The 23,544-nt window shown below is 43.2% G+C and overlaps 1 protein-coding gene across 5 annotated transcripts in view; it reads left to right on the forward strand.

Annotated features, from left to right (window-relative positions):
• The window catches only part of ZFPM2 (zinc finger protein, FOG family member 2), a 466,093-nt gene that overhangs the window by 108,846 nt on the left and 333,703 nt on the right, over nucleotides 1-23,544 (forward strand). Inside the window, exon 1 of one of the 5 annotated variants that reach the window (XM_082235501.1) lies at nucleotides 21,024-21,775. The exons of 3 other annotated variants lie outside the window; for them this stretch is intronic. In XM_082235501.1, coding sequence (XP_082091627.1) covers nucleotides 21,736-21,775 — 40 coding nt within the window. In that variant the 5' untranslated portion in view covers nucleotides 21,024-21,735. Of the gene's footprint in view, nucleotides 1-21,023; nucleotides 21,776-23,544 lie in introns of those variants that run through there. One more of the 5 variants, XM_082235497.1, reaches the window with a different exon arrangement.

Raw genomic sequence — 23,544 nt, forward strand, 5'->3', positions numbered from 1 at the left:
ATGCTTTATTTCCAGGAAGTTTAGCAGGAAGTTTTACATATATCTCCTGCAAATAGTAAAAAAATGTGAAGCTCTTTAAATTATTATAACATTTTACAGCCAGCTGAGAATTGCATTGCAGACTTCGTATAGAACCACAGTTCTGCACCACTCCATTCTAGTGTTATTCTCTAGTTGTATGAACAAACAAAAAAAAAAGGGGGGGGGAGGAGACGGCTAGTGAGGCTGTTCAGAAGAAGTGGCAAGCCTGCATTAGTCTCAATTGAGAGACTAGATGCCACTTGGGACAGCAAAAGTTGGCTTTGCTGAGAGACCAGCAACTATTTGGCTCCTCCCCTTCCTGATCTGTTTCCATTCAAGTTGCTCAGTATAAGAACTACTGTACCGTATATAACTTTAAGAATTTCTGCCTGAGTTTGCTTGCTTTCCTGTACCCTCCTCACCCTCTTTTCGTTTTGTACATCATCTTTTCGGTCGAAAGGCCGTGTAGACAGGTCAGTTAGGTTTTTAAATCTGTGTACAGTGCAGTATACTTTAAGCAACAAATATATAAATAATAAGACTGGGTTTTCAGTGGCTTCCATTGACTTTCTATGCAACAAAATAAGCAGGAATGGAATGGGAAGACTAAGACTTGCAAAACTTGCTTCCTTCAAGACACCAAGCCAAATCTATGGCCCTCTATTCAAATAGCACGTGTCCCATTTATTTCACTGGTGTTTACATTTGAAACATTCTCACTGAATTCTGTCCTAAATATATACACTACAAATCATTAATTCGTGCAGTGTAATACAAATGTTTATTGCATACTGTGTGAATTATTGTAATCAGGGAATTCCCTGGTTTGTTTTTTTAAAAAAGTGCAGTATTAATTACCAGCACCATCTGTGCCAAACAATAGGAAAAACAATATTTTAATACAATGATTTCATGCATGTCAGTTATCTTAACATTAAACCCTGCAGTTTTGTTGCTGTGATTTACCTGTCTACTAATTTAAATAACTTACGTTCTTACAAGGTTAAAACTGTGAATTCATGAATCAAAATTAAATATACCACCAGTTTCAACACAGACCCATTTCGTTCATCATATGTACATAGAGACTGATAAATATAGTGTTTTCCATATATTATAGGCAGTAAAATCCTATTATAAAAATCAGTTATCCATATGAATGTGTTGTACACAATTCCCTATTTCTCTATAATCCTAAACATAAGACGAGCCCTGCTGGATCAGAAAAAAGCCTATCTAGTTCTGCATCCTGTTTCCCAAAATTGCCAACCAGATACCTGTTTGAAGACCCCAAACAAGAGATGGGGGCAATGGCTTATCCTCATCCCTTTTGTTCCCCAACCACCTGTATTCAGAGATTCAGCTTTGGATCACAGAAAGAGTATATAGCCATAATGTCTAGGAGCCACTGATACCCTGATCCACCATGAAGTTGGCTTTCGTTTGTTTAACCCCAATGGTGACTGGTGGTGCAGAAGGGAAAGAAGCCAACAGGAGGTGGAACCAGAACAGGGGCAGACCTTGGCAATATGCCACCCTGTGCGAGGCCAACATTTGACGCCCTCCACACAGCCTTGCAGCTACAGCTTAAGCTGGGCTTTGAGAAGGACATACAGGGCTTTGGCAGGCCCAAGATCCTTCCCACCTCCTTCCCAAGGAGTAATTACTTGCTCAGCTTTAGGAAGGAGGACTCAAGTCGCTGGGGACAGTGGAACCCTCCCTATGATGGTCTGCAGTCACACGGATATTTTTTGTTTAGACGGGGTACTATTGACTCTGTCGCTTCTATTTTTATTGATTTGTGAGCTAGGGAGGCAGGCAGGCTGCTGTTCTTCTTTCATGTGCTTCGGTGAACATTGCTGCTTGGCGATGCTGAAAAACTGAGGAAGTGCCTGCCTCCCACAAGTCTTTGCTCCTGCTTGAGGTCTTGTGAGAGGAAATACCCAATCCACTGACCCCAGCATCCCGTTTCACAAATCTACACTTCAGGTAAGCCAGCCGTTCTTTTCAACTGAGAAAAAAAGTGATATTGACTACAGTCAGAAGGAAGGGAATGGCCTGAAATGAACATTCAGCCTCCAGGCCTCTCAAAGTCTCAAAAAGAGCCTATGATGCCTATGCTATAACCTGCATTCTTCATTGTCAGTCTATTCAAGATATTATTTCTGGAGTGATTATTTTATCTCCTTTAAGTCATGAGTTCACCATTACTAACCACTCATTTTCTTCTCTTGGACATGTATATTTGTCTCTTGTTTTGTTTAGTATTATACATTTATATGGTATAATGCTGCTGTTTTTCAGTGAACAGTTTCCATGAAGCCTTAGCTGATTCTCAACCTTACGCTGTCATAGGCCTGCCTACATGACCTTCAAGTGTACATGTCAGAAATGAGTTGTAATGGTTTTTATCAGAAATTTCACTTGCTGGTACACTTTTTTCATATGCATCTGGGATAACACTGTTAGCAAGAAATTTGCAGAAGAGAAGCCAGTAATGAGACTCCAGTAGCTTCAAATTGCCCAAAGCACACATTCTCCACAGTAGAAATTAACTGGTTATTTACAGCCATCCTCTTGCTATATAGTAGTGTGCTATTTCTTTTCCATGGGATATCAGTTTACCCAAGGCCTTCTGCTGTCTTCTGCAGCTGTCAGATCTGAGTGTGAACGACTTTTCTTTATACAATGTGCTCCTTGCTGTTCCTCAACTATTGGGCTAAATGTTTCCTAACTGACCAGATATACCTGGCTCTGACTTGTCCAAGAGACTGGCATTTCCTCTTCTGTGGATGTCCTTTTTGGAAGACAGTTCACAAAGCGAAGGAGAACCCTGAAGGTACTGTGTACTTTGGCATTCTGCACTTCTAAATGCAAAAGAAAAATGGAAAGGTTTTGTGTTAGTGTTAGTTTAGCAGAGACCTACTTTCTCGTATTTTATTTGAAGGATGCAATTATAGCTGCACTCATTGAATCCAATCCTAAAATCTCATGAAAATGTGTCCAGACTTGGAATAAACTCCAGAGATTGTGCAGTTTTTCACCAAAACGTGTAACTGCTTTACAATTCAAGCTTTCGGACCCCATCTGCATGTAAGCCCAGGTTAGTGGCTTATCATGGTTTATCAGGAATAAACAGCATGCTGGTTGCATGCTGTCAAATAATTCCTGCTTCACTCCTCCCATGGAGTGAGTCGGAGAAACAAACGAGGAAGCTGCAATAAAGCTTGTCTTCCTGTGATGTCCAAACCCAGGTTCCTGGGGGCCCTCCAAACCTCCCTTTCATTGTGCATAATTTGTTCTCTTGATGCTCTTGGGCAGTCCTCCATGATCCCACATTCAAACTATTTGCACCTTCAGTGTTTTGGGGCAGTCATAGTCCTTCATTTCTAACCTGTCCATATCCTGTAACATTCTGTTGAAATCCCATAATTTTTCGTATCAAAAATATTCTGGGTTGTTTTTGCCATCATCATCAGCCAGTTTTTACATGCACAGAAACTGAAGATACTAGCATAAGGAGGAAAGGGAGGTTGTATAAGGGGGAGAGAAAAAGCTACAGGTAAGCGAGGGAGAACATCTGACACAATCAGCTCCAGTTGCGTTTTAGTTGAATATGAGGATTTGAAGATCTCGCTGGACAACAGAATACTGGATGGTGTGCCTGTTCTGTTGGTGAAACCTTGCCCTGGACTGACTGGAAAAGGTCCAGGACTCACTTCATCTTGAAGATCAGAGGACTCTCCACCCCCCATTTTCTGCAGATATACTTCGGGTTGCAGTGAGCCACCTTTGATTGGTAATTACATCTCCTGTTGCAGTTGAAGCCTTGTGGCAACTGATTTGAATTATGATTGAAGCCTTTGTGGAGTTGTGCCTTTCCCCTTCTGTGAATTTCTGTTCCTGCTTACGCAGTCTGTGAAACCCTAGTAAACCCTCACACTATGTTGGTGCTTCCACAATTGGCACTGCATATCATAGGAAGTGTGAACAAGGACTAGCTCCAGGTGGTTCTGTTTCACACAAAAATGCAGTTTTAACCAAGAGCCTCTGCAGAACTGTATTTTAGAGAGAAAACATTTCCATACAGATTGGCTGGTAAATAAATCACCTCTAATGAGGTTTTCGAAATAATTTCCTTCCTAGATAACTCAAGCTCCACAAATGGAACATGTACCACATTTAGCAACCAAACAATGGTTCACATTGCTCACTTGTTCAGATTCTGCCATATTGCCAGATTATACAAGAAATCCCATTTTGAATGTCCCAAATTTCCTGTTATTCAACAGCTGTAGAATTGGCTGCAGTTTTGTCAGCCTGACAGAACAGAACTCTGCTTGGGCAACAAGAGCAAGCGATGAAAATGAGGCCTGAGGCAAACATTCGTAGGAATTCACCACCTGGCACTGTGGCACTAGCACTGCGACATGCTTCTTTGCAGCTCTGTGGTACGAAATACACAAGGGTAGAGAAATTCAGCCACAGAAAAGGGTACTTTTAAAACAAGGAACTGCTAGCAAGGGAGAAATATCCATATGACATGCAACCCCCACCTGCCTGCATGATTAAAAAGCGTTAACAGAGATGTAAAGAAGGGAGGTTTGGGCAGGAAAAGAGATCAAACAACTGGTTTTTTATTTATTTTATTTTTTATTGAATTTATATACCTCCCTGTTTATTGCTGAAGGGAAAGTTAGCAGTGCTGGAGCAAACTATTATTATATACAATCATAAAATTGTAGAGTTGGAAGGGACCCTGAGGACCATTCTAGTCCAACCCTCTGCAATGCAGGGATATGCAACTGTCCCATATGGGGATGAAAGTTGCAACTTTGGCATCATCAGCACTGCTCTTTAACCGACTGAGCTATGCAGGCTGAGCTGACTAAACTATAAACTGCTCTGGGTAGAGATGTGAACCAAGTTCAAGTTTTTCTAAATTACAAAATATCATGTAATTCGCTATTTTGTGCCCTCACTGAAGTGAGCACACACTGAGTGAGATTTTGCAAGCACTTGCTGGGTTATGATGCCCAGGACCAAGCTATTTTCATTTTTTAAAACCTCCATTTTTTGTAATATTAAATCTTCATCTTTTCCACATGCATATATACAGTCGTACCTCTGGATACGGAATCTTCCGGTTACGGCCATGGCAAACCCGGAAGTGTATACTTCTGGGTTTCGCCGCATGTACAGAAGCGCTCTGCGTGCCTTGCGCATGCACAGAAGCACTCAATCATGCTGCGCGCATGCACGGAAGCACACCTCTTTGCGTAATTTTCAGGGTGTGAATGGATCCCCAGAATGAATTAAGTTCATATCCGGAGGGTCCAGTGTATTACAAGTCTGTAGTAAAAGTATGTAAAATTAGGCAACCCAAAATGTGTTATCAGTTACAGTGGTACCTCGGGTTACATACGCTTCAGGTTACAGACTCCGCTAACCCAGAAATAGTACTCGGGTTAAGAACTTTGCTTCAGGATGAGAACAGAAATCATGCTCCGGCAGCGCGGCGGCAGCAGGAGGCCCCATTAGCTAAAGTGGTGCTTCAGGTTAAGAACAGTTTCAGGTTAAGAACGGACCTCCAGAACAAATTTAGTACTTAACCCGAGGTACCTCTGTACTGTTATCATTACAGTGGTACCCCGCAAGACGAATGCCTCGCTCAACGAAAAACGCGCAAGACGAAAGGGTTTTCTGATTTTTTAGCCGCTTCGCAAGACAAATTTTCCTATGGGCCTCTCTCGCAAAACGAATTTTTTTTTGAGTTTTTCCCCACAGGCTCCCTCTAAACTTCAGCGGAGCGCTGCGCGCTGCGAGGGAATCCCTTGGCCCCCTGCCGGACTTCCCGAAGCTCTTTTGAAGTCCGGCAGGGGTCCAAGGGATTATCTTCCCAGCCGCCTGCCTTTAAAAGCACTCCGGGGAAAGCAGCAAAGCGCTTCTAAAGGCGGGCGGCGGTGAGGGAGTCCCTTGGACCCCAGCCGGACTTCAAAAGAGCTGCGAGAAGTCCGGCGGGGGTCCAAGGGATTCCCTCACCGCCACCTGCATTTAAAAGCACTCCGGGGAAAGCAACAAAGCGTGCCGCGCTTTGCCGCTTTCCCCGGAGTGCTTTTAAACGCGGGCGGCTGGGAAGGAATCCCTTGGACCCCCGCCGGACTTCAAAAGAGCTGCGGGAAGTCCGGCGGGGGTCCAAGGGATTCCCTCACCGCCGCCCGCCTTTAGAAGCGCTCGGGGAAAGCAGCGCGCTTCGCTGCTTTGCCCAGAGTGCTTTTAAATGCGGGCGGCGGTGAGGGAATCCCTTGGACCCCCGCCGGACTTCCCGCAGCTCTTTTGAAGTCCGGTGGGGGGAGAAGGGCTTTTCTTCCCACCGCCAGCCTTCAGAACAGCCTTCTGAAGGCTGGCGGTGGGAAGAAAAGCCCTTCTCCCCCCGCCTGCCTACAGAAGAGGTTCGAGGAAAAAGGCGAAGGAGCGCTGCCCCTTCACCTCTGTCCCCGGAGCTTGCCGTTCTCCCCCGGCCTGCCTTCAGAAGAGGTCCGGGGACAGACTGTCCCCGGACCTGGTCTGAAGGCAGTCTCCATAGGAACGCATTAATTGATTTTCAATGCATTCCTATGGGAAATCATGCTTCGCAAGACAAAAAACTCGCAAGAAGAAAAAACTCGTGGAACGAATTAATTTCGTCTTGCGGTGCACCACTGTATTAGTGATGCAGCAAAGCCTGCAGAAAGCTTAGGTCCAAGGTGTCTGGAAGAGCAGATTCCCTCATACAGACCTGCCTGGGTTATGAGATCTTGAGCGGGGCTTCTCTCGGTCCCACCACTCTCGCAGACATGCTTGGTGGAGATATGGGAGAGGGAGAGGGCCTTTGTGGAGGCTGCTCCCAGACTTTGGAGCTTCCTCCCTAGAGAAGCTAGACTGGCTCCCTCCTTGTTGTCCTTCTGCCAGCAGGCCTTTAGAAATTGACTGCTTTTAATTAAAGAGCTGGCATAGTGCTGGTTTTATTGTATTTCTTGGTATGTTTTAAACAGATTTTATATATGTATATGGTTTTCATTCTTTAATTGTATTTTCTAGATTGATTTTTCTATATTTTTAGTAGTTCTTGTTTTTAGCCGTAAGCTGCCTTGAGTCCCATTAGGGGAAAAGAATAATAATAATACAGATTGAACTCTCACACATCAGCTGATGGGAGGAGGTTTCAATCCTCAAGGAACTCCCCATGTGCAGCTCAACCTTGCAGAAAGCAAGATTTAAACACAACTTTGTTCATCAGCTGACTATCTCATTAAGATGCAAGATGACTGGCAGGTAGATGGCCCCTCCCACTAATGACAATAGGGTGGTGGAGACCTGGTCCACTGGACCAGAAATGTTCCAGTACTCCATGCCAGAATGTATAGTCAGAAAAAGCACTGAGGGTAAATATACATATATAAGGGAGAGATTGTGGATTAGCCTGTTGGCTCCACCCCTCCTCACATGTTCCTACCTCTGTTCCTGCAGCCTCCCAGGCAAAGCCAGACTGAAAAAACTGCTTCAGAGGGAAGATGCTACTTGTTTTGGGACTCATTTTTCCTACCACTACTACCACCCTTCTCATTCCTATTGATTTATTGACATTATTTTGACAGAAAAGTGTGACTGGGCCAGAGAGGATTGCCCAACACGCCAGTACATTCCCCCTATGGCAGCCTCATAAAGGTGGATCTGATGATGCAATTAACAAAGCTTTTCTTGCAGCCTGGGTTCCCATGCCAGCCATATCAATATTCGCAGTTGATTTTTATTTCCCCTTGCCTGCTTGTTTTTGGGGTAACCTGTCCATAGCACACTATTAACACTTTCAGCTATTCCCCGTGAGAAAATGATTTCTTATTCAATATTTTGATAGGCTCCCTCCCTCCTGTTGTTTTCTGAAGTGATCTTACAATATTCTTTGTTGACTCTGTATTATATCTCCCTTCCCTGTAGATCTTTCTACAGCCACAGAAGGAAATATTTCATGTCCTTTCCTCAGTATTTACAGTGTTCTTGCTCCTGTCAGTATTACTTCTAGTTATAAGATCAGACAAATCATATCTCTGGCTTTGCCTTTACAGCATTTCTTTATAGCTCTGAAGATGGGCTCATTGCTTCATGTTTATGTACATTCATTGCCCCCCATATATTCCCTTTCTGATGTGTATGTAGAGGTCTATGCCAAACTGAAGGGCAAACAATAAAGGTGCCAACAAAATTAAGAATTGCCCAATCATTCTTTTGCCAAAGTCTGTAGAAAACCCACTGCTGAAAATGTTGGGGAGTTTCCTATAACTTTCCTATCTAAGCTGGTGCAACATTTTGGAGTGATATAATAGCTAGAGGTTGCTATTCAGCCTGTAAATCAGAATGGCACACCTTTTTATGGAAACACAAAATGGGAACCCCGTTCCACTGATTTCCTTAACTGAATCCCAAAGTCCTGCCGTGATATGAATTCTGTGGTGTTGTACAACACATTCAGCTGTTGGTCCTGAACCACTGTCCTTTTTGCGCGTGAGTTTGGATTGTCACTTTTTAAATATGCTGCAGAAAAAAGGAAAATTTTGAGTTCCTGCCATTTAGGAATGCTGTTTATTTATTTACGATATTTGCCCCAAGGTAGTTTACTCCTTTAAAGTACTATAACAAGCAAACATTACAAGTTATTGAACAACAGAAGCCTTCTTCAGATGATGCATATACAATACAGCATATATGGGGGGGGGGAGGGCATTGTGCAGCAGAGACAAGCCTGATATCCCTGTCCCCTCCATCAATGTTTCTGTCACCTTCCTACTCCTAGATTTCCCAAGGTGTTACAGCTTCCTTCTTCATGTGATGGTGACAGGGGCAAGTGAGTGGCAGGCTGAGGCAAGCAAGCATGGGGCCAAGTGCATTCATATCCCTGCTACTACTGCCCGAGGCACTTATTTTATTTATTATACAAATGTATAAGCCACTACACAGCTTGAAGTGCCATATATTTAAAAAATGAAGTACAAATAAACTTTTAAAAGCAATGACACAATTTCTACAAATTCTTTAAAAAAAACCTACCCCAAAGCAATTTCTACTGATGTGCAACTAATCATAGATTTTAGTTGTGAATCTTTATAATCACCAGTATTTATGTCCCTTCTCCTCTGCACACACATTAGCAACACACTGCAGATCTATCTGAGTCCCTTGTGGACAAAAGTGCATATATTGAATGAATGGAGAAGCCCACATGTATGAGAGTTTATATGCCTATCTGAGTGACCATGGAACTTTGGATCAGCATGATATATTTTCCCCCTTTCCATTTTATGTACGTTACATAAGTGTCAGCAGTTGGTTGGGTTCCCCTCCTTTCATGCCATAGAAGTACAAATAATGGTTTTCAAACATCAGCAGGTTAAAATGTATACTGCAAGATGCCACTAGCAGGAGCAATTGATAAAATTTAGGTAGCATGTCAGGGGTTTTGTGCACACAGTTTGCATCTGCTAGATCATGAGGATTTGTTGGACATGTGGGAACAATGAGGGCTACATACTGTGATCTGATATTTTTTTTTTATTCAAGGGTATTTGCATAGCAGTTGGAGGTACAAAGACACTGGGCATTGGAAGACTGAGATGCTTACTCCTAAATAAATCAGGATTTATTTAACATGTATTTTAAGTAGTGCTGCAACCAGCTGTTTAGCAGAGATTCAAACTCTGGGATACAAACTCCTTTAGGCTTGCAAGCTTCAATGCCATGCCCATCATATCTAGAATAATAATAATAATAATAAAGCCCAGTAATCTAGCTGCCACTGGTTGTACATTTATTTCAGCTTTTTGAAAATCAAAAATTGGGATGTGCTGCAAAAAGACACTGATCTTGCAAAACCGGGGGGGGGGGGTGCTACTCATTTTGGAGCCGTGTGTTTAGATCCACCATGCATACATTTAGCATTCTTCTTACCTTGAATTTCATGGAAGTCAGTGGCAGACAGATCTGTTGGTAATGCATAATGGTAACTTCAGATATGCATTCTTCATGCTGCATTTGTATATGCAAGGTGCGTTCTATTCTTCCTCTAATTCGTCACCTTTGAAACAGTGAGGCACATGGAATAGTATGTTGCTTCTAGTAATACACCAAAGGTGTTTTCAAAGAACAGATGCAGGGCTGGGTTGTTGTTGTTGTTTTTGTAGTACCAGTGTGTCATATTCAATATATAGTAGCTTCATAGTTCAGTATTTAAACCCTTAAATAACTTGGGACAAGGTTATTTAAGGGATCACCTCACCACATATATCTGTGTACACATTTGAGTTAACATATGGTACAGGTTGTGTACTTGGTGTTCTACATTCATTGGTAAAGGACTGATCTGGTGAAGGAGAAATTTATTTAGATGTCATGGACTGACTATTACTCTCTGGGTCCTAAAAGGGCAGGCCTGTTGGGATGTTCTCACCAGTGTGACTGAAAGCACACATTAGATTCCAGAATATCATCATGAATTCTTTGGTTAGTATTACTGGCAACAATGGTGGAGACTTTTCCCTTCTTCTTTTGCATTAAGTTTTGAAGTTTTAAATGGTTTCAGACCAGATTACCTAAATAAGAACTGTGTGATCCTGCCCATAATCTAAGATCTGCAATTGAGGTGCTGTTGGTGTACCTACTGGTGACATAGGCAAACACACAAAGCAGGGACTTCTCAGTGGTGGACCCTGTTCATGGTCAGCAAATGGTGAGGAGGTTGGAGCAGTTAAGCCAGCAAAGATCAAGAGAGCTACATTCTCTCCCCAGCACTCTTTTCCCAGTTGGCTAACTTCTCCTGCCCCTATATTCCTGATGATTGATGCCATGCCTCTATTAAGATTTTTCCTAAATTAAATAGTAGCATGGGGGCAATTTTCATCAGGACTGTGGGAGTGAAAATGAAGGTTTAAAACTCTCCTCTCCAACAAACTCCTGCTGTGGTTTTCAGATGACTGGCAAACAGTTAAGAGTGGGGAAAAGAAAGCTGAACTGACAGATGACACCAAACTGGGAGGGGTGGCTAACACCCCAGAGGACAGGATCACACTTCAAAAAGACCTTGACAGATTAGAGAACTGGGCAAAAACAAACAAGATGAATTTTAACAGGGAGAAATGTAAAGTATTGCACTTGGGCAAAAAAAATGAGAGGCACAAATACAAGATGGGGGACACCTGGCTTGAGAGCAGTACATGTGAAAAGGATCTAGGAGTCTTGGTTGACCACAAACTTGACATGAGCCAACAGTGTGACGCGGCAGCTAAAAAATCAATGCAATTCTGGGCTGCATCAATAGGAGTATAGCATCTAGATCAAGGGAAGTAATAGTGCCACTGTATTCTGCTCTGGTCAGACCACACCTGGAGTACTGTGTCCAGTTCTGGGCACCACAATTCAAGAAGGACACTGACAAACTGGAACGTGTCCAGAGGAGGGCAACCAAAATGGTCAGAGGCCTGGAAACGATGCCTTATGAGGAACGGCTAAGGGAGCTGGGCATGTTTAGCCTGGAGAAGAGGAGGTTAAGGGGTGATATGATAGCCATGTTCAAAGATATAAAAGGATGTCACATAGAGGAGGGAGAAAGGTTGTTTTCTGCTGCTCCAGAGAAGCGGACATGGAGCAATGGATCCAAACTACAAGAAAGAATTTTCCACCTAAACATTAGGAAGAACTTCCTGACAGTAAGAGCTGTTCGACAGTGGAATTTGCTGCCAAGGAGTGTGGTGGAGTCTCCTACTTTGGAGGTCTTTAAGCAGAGGCTTGACAACCATATGTCAGGAGTGCTCTGATGGTGTTTCCTGCTTGGCAGGGGGTTGGACTCGATGGCCCTTGTGGTCTCTTCCAACTCTATGATTCTATGATTCTAACTGCATAAAAATGTTAATCTTTATCTGGAGCCCCACCCTTTCTTTCCACTGCTCAGCTGATAAGTGGAGGGCATTTTGGGGGGTATGTAAATTTGGCAGTGGGCCAGAAGTAGCCTGGAGGGCACAGACTGAACACCCCTGAAGTGAAGTGTGTGTGTGTGTTTAAGAGCATGTTTCTTGGAAACTATGCACACTGACTAGAAAATATTCACATTGGCCAGAAAATGTACAAAATTCAACTGGGATTTGCACATTCCCTGAAGTCCGCTGGAGGTTATGTATCATGACAACTGAGCATGCAAAATTCAATTGATACATGCACATATGCCAGGCCTGTTGGAAATTATGTATATTGATGGGGAAATGTGCACAATTCCCACTTTATGGACAGATTACATGCACATTTTTCATCAGTCCTAGTGAATGTGCACATCTCGTTTGAACTGGTTTTTATATACAGTGTATTAACTGTTCCCTGATGTTGGGAAAGATGGAGGGCACAAGGAGAAGGGGACGACAGAGGACGAGATGGTTGGACACTGTTCTTGAAGCTACCAGCATGAGTTTTACCAAACTGCGGGAGGCAGTGGAAGACAGGAGTGCCAGGCGTGCTCTGGTCCGTGGGGTCACGAAGAGTCGGACACGACTAAATGACTAAACAACAACAATAAAACAACATATTAACTGTTCAACTTACATTGCAGAGAGAGAGAGCATATTATATAGAGCATTCTATTGATTGTGTTCCTTTTTCTATTTCATTTTTGTATGTTACTTTATTTGGATATAAACCATTCTAACAGCTGTGCGCTGAAGTGGCACAGAAACGTAAGAAATAAAAAATGCTTAAGCTTCTAATGGGAAGTGTTTAAATACAGCCCCTCCCAAAATCTTGCAGCAATCTTCAATGAACTCCAGCTAGATCAATGATATTTTAATCATGAATCTATCTCACTTTACAACTTTGCATTATGCAACCAAACCTAAATTAATAAATCCTCAGCTCTATGGCCCTCACATTAATCCATATTGATATTTTCCATGCTTATTATTTCTGCTTTTTCTAGCACAAGATATCCAATACTTACAGCAGTGGCAATTGACAGTTACATTTGCTGTCTAATAAGATCGTGTATTGATATATGACCAGCCAACTGAATAATAAACGGATTTCTTCAGAGGATACATGGGAAGCAAGGAAGATTACTTATTTGCCTCATTTAATTCTATTGATAAAAACTGGTTAAGAAGTATACTTGAATAAAAGCTATTCTGTATGCAGGGCAAGATACAAGTTGTATGTGTAATGCCATTGGCACATCTAACCCAGTACTGCCTACTCTGGCTGGCAGCAGCTGTCCATGATCTCCAGGGTTTCAGGAGTCTTTGCTTCTTCTGCTACCTGACTGAAGATGCCAGGGAATTAACCACTGATTGTATGCTGCACCACTGAGCTGTTGCTGTTTCATTGTAAGGGCATGAGAAGAGCCCTTCTGGATCAAATCAATGACCCACCTAGACGCCCATGGGAAGCTCACAAACAAGACCAAGCGCAAAAGCACTATCCCTTCCTGTGGCTTCCAGCAACTTTATTTAAGACTAGCAGTGAGGGTTGAGTCAGCTTCTTTAAAAAGTCCTGTTGATTCATAACAAGTGAAAAGCAAAAGCAAAATTAAGTCATTGTTTCATTGTAAAACTGCTGTTTGCCTGAACCCCAGGGTATATGACAAACAGTAACAAATCATATCTGGATTCATTTAAGCTCATTCTTTCCTCTTCCCTTTTCATTATTTTCCTCATTGTTTTAAGGCTGTAACCCTCTCTGAAAGTCCACGATTTTTAGATTTCAAATGGGGCGGGTTATGTAGGGGAGGGAGATTCTTTCTGCATGTTTTAACGAATCTCTCTAGACACTGGTGGAGGAAGAGGGGTCCCCTGGCAGCGTGATCCCCAGGGTGCCATTGTGGCTGCTTGCCCCCACTGGGTGCCCCGCCCCTGCAGGTGGCGGGCCACGCCCCCAGGACGCGCACCAGCCCCATCCCCGCCTGCTCTCTGCCCCCCCCATGCCAGAGCATGGAGCTCCACCACTGTCTCTAGATCAGCCTTTCTCAACCTTGGATCCCTATCTGTTGTTGGGCTGCAACTCCTGTTATCCCTACCTATTAGGACCAGTGGTCATGGATGAAGAGAGTTGTAGTCCAATCACACCAGGGGAGCCAAGGTTGAGAAAGTCTGCTCTACAGTTAAAAAATATTCAAACCCCTAATGGCTTTGAAGCAGGAACAGAGCATCTTTAGAATCACTTACACCTAGGAGTTAAGATCGGTATCAGAGGCCCCCTGTTATGTCCCATCAGCATCAGAGGTGCAAAAGATGAGGAGGCGAAAGATACTAGGTTATCTCCATGGTGATGCCTAGATTGTGGAAAGCCCTTTCTGAAAAATAGCTGCCTTCTTTTGCTAGCTCTTTGGTGCACAGCTAGTATCTTTTTGTTCCTGTAAGCTTTTAATCGCTGAACTCTGTGGCTCTGTAATGATATTGATTTCAGGCTCTGTTTTAATTGCCATTTTACTGTTGTTGTTGTTGTTGTTGTTTTTGTTTTATCCTAGTGTTTGTCCCGAACAACATCTGAGTTTGTAGTGGTGGCCCAGGGACCACCATTCACATACTGTATAGAAGTGATCAGGTTTGGCCACGTTTCTTGATTCATTTTGATTCATTAATCAGTTTTTCTAATCAGGTCCCCAACCCATACATAGGCACAGCATAGCTCTAAGCAGCAAACATCAGAGTTCTGACATTTGTGAAGGTTGAGTAATCTGGAAGGAAATCATCTCCAGTGTTGAACAACTTCTCTGAATCCCAACTAATGCTGTAATTTGACTGATTTTATTAGCTGCAGCCTTCTCTCCACACACACAAACCCCGCCATAAAATCTCCTTGGGAGGGAGGGTACATCATCACATTGTTCCAAGAAATGCTTGCAGTTCTACTTTCAGTGCACACGGCAGCTGCTCTTGCTTGTTAAAAAGGAAATAAAATAAAATAAATTAAAGCAGTCTTTGGGTCACCTCGTAACTTCAACTACCTTTTGGGTGTGTGTAAGAATTCTCAGAATTCTTTGGGGTTTTTTGAAAGTCCATGAAGTAATGCAGGAGAAGGGCAGAACAGACTTCAAAAGGAACACATCTGAAAGTGACATGAACTGGAATTTTAATGATTTGCCCATCAGTGCTAACCATAGTTGGCCATGACATCCAAACCAACAAACTATGGTTTATGTTTGCTCTTCAAATCAGAATTGGAGGCTCACGGGGAGAATTGTTACTTGGAGGCCAATTACTTCAGCGCTTACTGGTGATAACAATGGAACTAAGTAGTGCTTATCTCATTTGTAAACTGTCCTATTAGAGCATAATTACACAACAGACTTCAACCAGTTTAGCAGTCATCCTCTTGCCAGGGGGAACAATAGGAACTGAAGATCTGCGAAGGGGTAGGGGGCTAGTGATTTTCAACAAGTAATTCTCAACATCTTTTGCAAACTCAGTTCCCTGGAAGCCATGAAAGTTAAACGTATATAAACAATATAGATATATACATAGTGTGAATAGGTCACTAAAAATTAAATTCTGTTAATTTGAAGAGACCTTAACTTCAAGTATATTTACAACCATAGTTGTAATGGATAAAGGCTACATGATATACAGGCATTTATTGTAAACCAGAAAACTCTCAATCTTATAGGATGCAAGCTCATTTTTCTAATAAATATTTTTTTGAAGAAATTGTTCCTATTATTGGGCAGAAAGCATCATGGGAGACAGAAGTATTCCAACACAGGTGAAACATTTAGCAGACTCTAGAAAGTAGTAGTTTGCAAAGTGCTGTCTAAGGTCAAGCATTGGATTTAATCAAATTAATTTTGCAGCAGGAGGTTTAGCCGCAGTTGTAAGACAGAGCAGTCATATCAGGTAAGGAATGCTAAAAAAATAAAATAAAAGCAGCAATATGTCTTCAGCATAAAGTGAAATATATTGCTCACAACCATATTCATCTTTAAGGGAATTATGAAAAGCTTTAGGAAGTATTATTTTTAAGTGCACCTTCCAATGTCACTGGGTGGTAATGCAAAGCAGTTTGTGATGTAGCTTAGTCTGAGTGCAATCTCTGGTAACAGTTTAAGGTGATTATATCGGTGATATGCTGATGCAGCTAACATGAAAGGCTCAGAACTTTGGCTCTGTATTTCTATTTAGAAGTTTGTCTTATGTTGGTCTAAGTTGACTGTGGCCTGTTTCAGGCTTCCTTGAAGTTAATGGCACCTTGCCTTTGGTGTCAGAGAGCACTAGGAGGCAGGACTAGAACTCTGACATTTGCTTTGCTATTTCTAGCCATGGGACTTGGAAGACAATTATGTGTTGGTGACCTTTTCATCTGCAGTGATAAACAATCAAAGGCTTGAGATGAGAATAGACTAGAGCCTAGCAGAATACTGGCTATTTCAGAACAAGATACGAACTTTACTTTTCCTTCCATCTCCTTGCCATCTGTACCTTTCCTTTCTGCTCATCCTCTCTTACCTGGATTTGCTTCACCTGTCTTCTCTGGATTGTTTTCCTAATTCTGTTTGGCCACTCCCTCTTCAAACTTTTCTTTCATGGCCCCCCTCCATCTGGTCCACATCTCCCTAACTACCCACTTCTAGGGCCTTGTTCATTTGCCTCCCTGCCTGCACTGTCTGCTGAGCAGCCCGGCACGGCAGCTAAACCAAGAATGCAACACTTAAAAACCAATGGACAAACAACTGGGACTATCCCTAGTAAGCAAAAACTGTTTGAGCATTTGTGATATACAGTGGTACCTCTGGATGCGAACGGGATCCATTCCAGAGCCCGTTCGCATCCTGAGCAGAATGCAACTCGTGTCTGCGTGTGCGCGGGTCGCGATTCGCTGCTACTGTTCATGCGCGTGATGTCATTTTGAGCATCTGCACGTGCGCGAGCGGCGAAACCCGGAAGTAACCTGTTCTGTTACTTCCGGGTTGCCATGGAACGCAACCTGAAAACGCTCAGCCTAAAGCATATTTAACCCGAGGTATGACTGTATGTGTTATGGTATGTATTTGAAAGAGTGATGAAGGTATGAATGGATTATCTGTACATAAGAATGTACAGATATATTTAATAGCAGCATAGAATTGTAGAGCTGGAAGTAACCCTGAGGACCATCTAGTCCATGGGTAGGTAACCCAAGGCCTGGGGACAGGATGCGGCCCAATCGCCTTCTCAATCCGGCTCGCGGGAATCAGCGTGTTTTTACATGAGTAGAATGTGTCCTTTTATTTAAAATGTATCTCTGGGTTATTTGTGGGGCCTGTCTGGTGTTTTTACATGAGCAGAATGTGTGCTTTTATTTAAAAATGCATCTCTGGGTTATTTGTGGGGCATAGGAATTTGTTCATTCCCCCTCCTCCCAAAAAAATGTAGCCCGGCCCACCACATGGTCTGAGGGACGGTGGACTGGCTCACAGCTGAAAAAGGTTGCTGACCCCTGATCTAGTCCAATGCAACTGTCCCAGATGGGGATCGAACCTGTGACCACATGGCTCTAATCAACTGCATACCCTCCAACATTTCTCCAATGAAAATAGGGACATCCCATTCCATAATAATAGTTTTACTATTTACACCCCACACATCTTACTGGGTTGCCCCAGCCACTCTGGGCAGCTTCCAACATATATAAAACATTAAACATTAAAAAAATCTTCCCTATACAGGATTGCCTTCAGACAGCTCAGGAGTCGAATAACTCCATACCCTCCAACATTTTTCCAATGAAAATAAGGACATCCTACCATACCCTCCAACATTTCTCCAATGAAAATAGGGATGTCCTAAGGAAAAGCAGGACATTCTGGGATCAAATCAGAAATCAAATCAAATCAGAAATCGGGGTGGCTTTTCTAAATCAGGGAGAAGCCACCCCTGCAGCTGAGCTCTCTCCTCTTTGTCCAAGTTAATGCAGATTTTTATTCTTATGAGTGTTAAAGTCATGCCTAATTTAACAACTAAATGTACATGGTGTATTTAAACACAATAATTTTTGTTTTAACTTTTTCTTCAGCTGAAATGACTTCCTAATTGTGTTTTTTAATTTTATTGCTTGTTTACCTTTCCAGACACCTAAGGCAGTCACAATCAGATTGAAATTATTATTTGCCATTGTGAAGCTGAAATTTTTGTTTCAACTAGGGTAGATTAAGAATGGATTATTTGTTTTTGCTCTTCAGTTTTCAAAAGACAGCTTCAGCGTCAAAAGTTTAATAAAAGAATTCAGCATTAAAATCATACCTAGTTTCCATATAAAAAACAGAAATGTTGACATGTACAGGAAAAATAACAGTTGTTGGAAATTATTATTTTAGCTTATAGCACAAAAAGTTATCTTAATATTTAGAATTTATATAATGAATTTCAGGTGTTCAGTGTGAATAAACTATAGTTTCTCAGTGATTCATGAGAACCTTGTAAGAAAGGCCAATATACAAAGAGCGTGCTAGATGCTGTGAATCTAATTTTAAATATTTTTTACATAATTATATTAATTTTTCAATTAATAAACATATATTTGTGCATTTTTTATTTTTACCTGAAGGGATGAAAACACATTTAGAAGCTCATTTTCAGCATAAATGTTCCTCAAAACCTTGCACATGCATATATTAAGCTTGATTTATATGAGTGTTCTTTTTGTCAGATAGTTTGTGAAGAGGAAAAAAATAATCCAATAAGAATACAGAAACTGCCCCATATGATTTCAGAATTTATATAGATTCATATAATGAATGTTGATAGTGGCAAGCTAGTGAATGACCCTCAAGTTAAATGCTTCTCTCAAGAAAAAAAAATTGAGTAGCAGATAAATTTGATGAGGATCATAACCTATTCATAGATAATTTATACCAGAATGAAAGCTTTTAAATAAACTATGCACAACAAATAACTTGAGTCTCTGGGATCTGTGTGTGCTTAAAAGTGGTGAGTTCTAGATTTTACTATATTGTGCAGCATTCTAGATGACTAATAAAATGCCTATTATCTGAATGGGTGAACTGTGCACAGGGGCAAGTATTTATATTGCTGGGTCTCTCTCTGTGCTCTGTTGCAAAGTTTAAAGTAGGGAAATGAAATGGACAACCTACTGTTTCTTCTTGTTCAGTTGGCAACTATTGGTTTCTCTCTGCGTTCACCTGCAGTTTCTTCTGCCCCCTGTCCTTGTAGAGGGAGAAACCTGGACTTGCACCATCCATTAATCAGAAGCCTCGTCAGCCAGCCCCTAAATCCACCTGTGGCCTTGTGCAGGCTTAGATTGTGAGGCTTTGGCCAGTGGCTTTGTGAGGCTTCGCTTTTTGAATTCTGTGCAAAGTACTCTGATTCTTTGAAATGCTAGAGAAATAAACACTGGGTTCCTTTAACACTTACTGGGGAAAAGGGTATAATACTGTAAGTAAACCTTCCCCAGTATATTCCTCATCCCCGCTCAATGAAGGGCTTCTCAAAAGTATGCTGTGCATGGTGGAACTGTCCCCTTGTCTCACTAAAACTATTAGAATAGAATCGTTAGTGAATTTACAAGGTACAAGCATAAAGCCTCTTTGTTAAAAGAGTCATCCAATGAAATGAAATGAAAAAAAGCAGGGTAGTAGAATTTTCTTTTCTTAATTGCAGTGCAATAAATTCATATAAATTAGTACATAGTACATAGACAAATCTATCTACGAAGGCATGGTCTTTTGAATTATTACTTCACATGTTTCAAGGTGGAGCAGGTTTCAGAGAGAAACTTTTGTGAGACTGCCTTAAAAGGGGGGGGGGAATTGAGGGCTCTGATAATTCTGCCACTCAAAATAAGGACATTTTCACACAACATAAGTGCATCTTATTCTTGTTTACAGAAGCTCAGAAGTTTATGAAGTTGACATCATTGTTTGATTTATTGCCCAAACTGGGGAAAGTCATAACAAGGATTGCAGACAATCTTCAGCACTCTTTATTAGAGACAGTGTTTTTCCCCTTGGGGGGTATGCATACACCTAAACATTTTGTGAATCTTTGTACTTTTGTCCATTTACTGTATTTATTTCCCTCAATTTGAACTATAAAATAGTGATTTTCTTCAGTCAAAATGAGAGTACCCCTAAATATTTGGGGGGGGGAGGGGAAGCACTGACTAGAGAGTAAGCTCTCCTGGATAGTGCTCTTACTACTCTATTTGCATGCTAAGCAACACTCAGGAAAAAAGTATAATGGAAAACTTTCCAGGAAGTATGTTTTAGACTTGGGTTGTCAAAGTGCCTTTAAGCATTTCTGGCTCTGCGTTGTGAATGCAGTCCCTACATTGGCTGCAATGGTTCTTTCCCGCTTTCTCTGTCCCGAATCAACATTCCCACGTGAACACCAACAGCATGACTCCAAAGAGCTCCTCACTATATTGAGGGAAAGTACCCTTCTATTATCAGGATATGTACCTATTTAACTTCCGTGAGGGGGGGGGCAAGGTCCTATAGTTCTAACGGGTACCAGTTGCTGCTGTTTTGAGGGCGGGGGCTATGCATATATAGTAAAAAAAAAAGAAACAAAACACACACCCAAACACTGAGGGCAACAGGAGGAGGAAGTGAGGGTGCTTTGCCAACTCTGAGGGGAAGCCTCTTTCCTTATAAGCGGGGTCTCGTGCGCATTTGGCGGACAAAACTCCCCCATGCCAAGCGCCCCTCCCCCCCCCACTAAACCGGCTACTAGGCTAGTAGTACTAGCCACGACGGCTAGACCCCAACCTCCTCCAGCACCCGAAAGCAGCGTTTGCCACTGAAATGCCATCTGGGGCAGGGCAGCGGGAGAAAGAAAGAGAGAAGGGGGGGGGGCGGGCGGTCGCCAGTTGCCCTCGTGTCCTGCCGGCGGTTGTGCCCCTGTGGGAAACAGGATGCTGGGCTAGATAGGCCTCGGGGCTCCCCTCGCGCGCTCTCCAGCCAACCCCCCACCCCCACCCCACCCCTCGCGCAGCCGGTCAGTCTGAGGGGAGCGCTGCTCTGAGAGCGACACCGGCGGCAGCATCTGCACAGGGAAAGACGCCACAGAGAGAGAGAGAGAGAGAGAGGCGGGCGAGGAGGGGGGGGGCGGGAGACCGCGCTCCCTCCTTTTCCCTCCTCTCCCCCACCTCCCCAATCTCTCTTCTCCTTCCGTCCTGCCTTTCTTCCCTCTCTTCTCTGCCTCCCCCCCCACTACCACAGTTCTTTCTGTTCTTCTCCCTCATTCACTTAACGTCCCCCCCCCCGCACAATATACCGGACTCGCCAAATCTCCCTTTCTTTCTGTCTTTCCACCCCCCCTTTCCCCTCACGCGCACAAGCGCGCGCGCAGGCACCACACACACACACGTGCGCGCGCGCGCGCCTGCCTAGCTCGGGCTCTAGCCTCCCTCTCCGCTTCTCTTTTTTTCCTGTCATCTCCCATCAGCTCCTGTCTCTTATGAACCCGGCACGTTGACTTGCTTCGCTCTCTCCCTTCTCTCTCTCTCTCCTCTCTCTCTCTCTCTCTCTTTCTCTTTCGCCCTCTTCCACCCCGCTCACACCTTCCTCCCCTCTTCCCTCCCCGCCCCGCACCTACTTACCTTACACCCCCCTTTTCACACTCTCAGTGCACCTGAAACAAGAACAGCGGCGGCGGCGGCGGCGGCAACAACAACAACAACAGCCGCCAACCACCAGCACCAATACCGGCGAGCAGCATGTCCCGAAGGAAACAGAGCAAGCCCAGGCAGATTAAACGTAAGTTTCCCTCAAGAGTGCAGGGCGGCGGGCGGGCGGGGGGGCAGACGGACGGAAAGGCTTCTCCCCAAAGGGTGCTGCTGTGTATGCGCGTGTGTGTGTTTTAGCAAAATGAACCGAGAAATTAATAACTTCGGGATTGGGGGGGGGGGAACCAGGTCGAGGAGAAGTGGCAGCGCCCTGCGGTTGAGTTTCGGACGGCGCCTACTTGTGTTTTCGAGGGCTGGGGGGGGGGTTGCCGCCTTTAAAACAATAAAAAAGAGCTCTGCTTTTGGACTCCTTAGCCATGATGGAGGTTTTCCCTGCAGAAAAGTTGGCGTTGAACTTAGCGCGGAAGGAGTTGTTGGGCGGGGAAGGGGAGAGGGGGAGAGAGAGAGAGAGAGGAAAGGGGCTTTGCTTTTCTCTCTCTTTCAGGTAACTTGTTTCCTTTCGCTCTCTCGAAGAGGAAGTGGCGCTGGCCGGGCATGCCTCTCTCTGGCAACCGCGCTTGAGCCTGCAGGCGGTGCTGGAGGCAGAACTTTGGAGGGGCAGAGCGGAGAGAACCGCGGTGGCGGAGCGCGTGCAGAGTTCCAAGCCCCTAGAAAAACAAAAGGGGGGAGGGAGCCGATTTGCGGGAGCTCTTCTGCTTACTGCGGAGGCCACAAACTTCGCGTGCGGTTTCTCTGGGGGATTTTTGCAGTCTCCAGCTGGAGGAGAGAAAAAGCAACAACCAGCCGCCCGTCTCTTGCAAACAAACAGAATTCTAGAAATCCGTTTCTTTTCAAAGAGACGAAACGGTGCAAACTCTTTCCAGGGAAGCGGTGGCTTCTAAACGCTGGCAGGCAAAGCTATCCCATGCTCGGATCTTTAGGAATCGCCCAGTACAAATGGGAGTTTTTATTAGAAAAGAAGTGTATTGAGAAGGTGGAGCTGGTGGTTGAATAATTCTGCTCTTTGTAACACTGTAACACCCCTTCCCCGAAATCTCCAACAAAATCAGACACATTCCCTTGTGATCTCAACTTCCTAAACTTTTCTGAGCTTTGAGATTTTTTCTTCTTCCTTATGCTGTACAAGGCAGTTGGTCGCCACTGGTTGTTTCCAGAGGATAAGAGATTCAGTGTAAAAAACAGCGGTGGTATCCTAATAGGTTTGCATAGACTAGCCTGTTCCCCAAGCGCCTTTCAAAACGCAATGTCATGTGACTTGTCCAGACTCTTTAAATAGCTGTCCTTTTTTTGCTTCCAGGTTTCAAAATGCATGTAATAATAGAACTGTAGTTCCTTTTTCTTTGTGTTCAGAACATAACTTAATTGATTCAGCAAAGAAGATAATAGGTTTCTGGTTTAAACATGGCTCCTAAATATTTGGGCTGTAGTTGCAGAAAGAATTTTCCCCGCCCCCCCCCGCCCCAAGTTTCTGATACAGTATTTGGCAAATACTACTTTGACAAACTTCATTCACAGTCATACATTGTTGTGACACTCACTTCTGTATCTTTTTAAGTACATTTTTAAATTCACTTTTAAATAATCATTGTACATTTTAAATGACATGGTTTAGATGCTTAACATTTCTGTGCGAACGAACATTTCAATCTTCTATGAGATGTAAAAGCTGTTTGCTTTACAGGGCATAGCTGAGAACATTAGCTAGAAGGGTTTCCTATTGCATGATGTGATTGGTGACTTGATTGTTAATAAATAATTAACATTAATTGATTGCATGATGCAGAGACCATCTCAACTTATTTTTTCATACTTCGTTATCTTCTGATTTAACTGTTAAAT

Source organism: Podarcis vaucheri (genome assembly GCF_965113315.1).
Source record: "Podarcis vaucheri genome assembly, chromosome: 8".
In the NCBI taxonomy this organism is placed as follows: Eukaryota; Metazoa; Chordata; class Lepidosauria; order Squamata; family Lacertidae; genus Podarcis; species Podarcis vaucheri.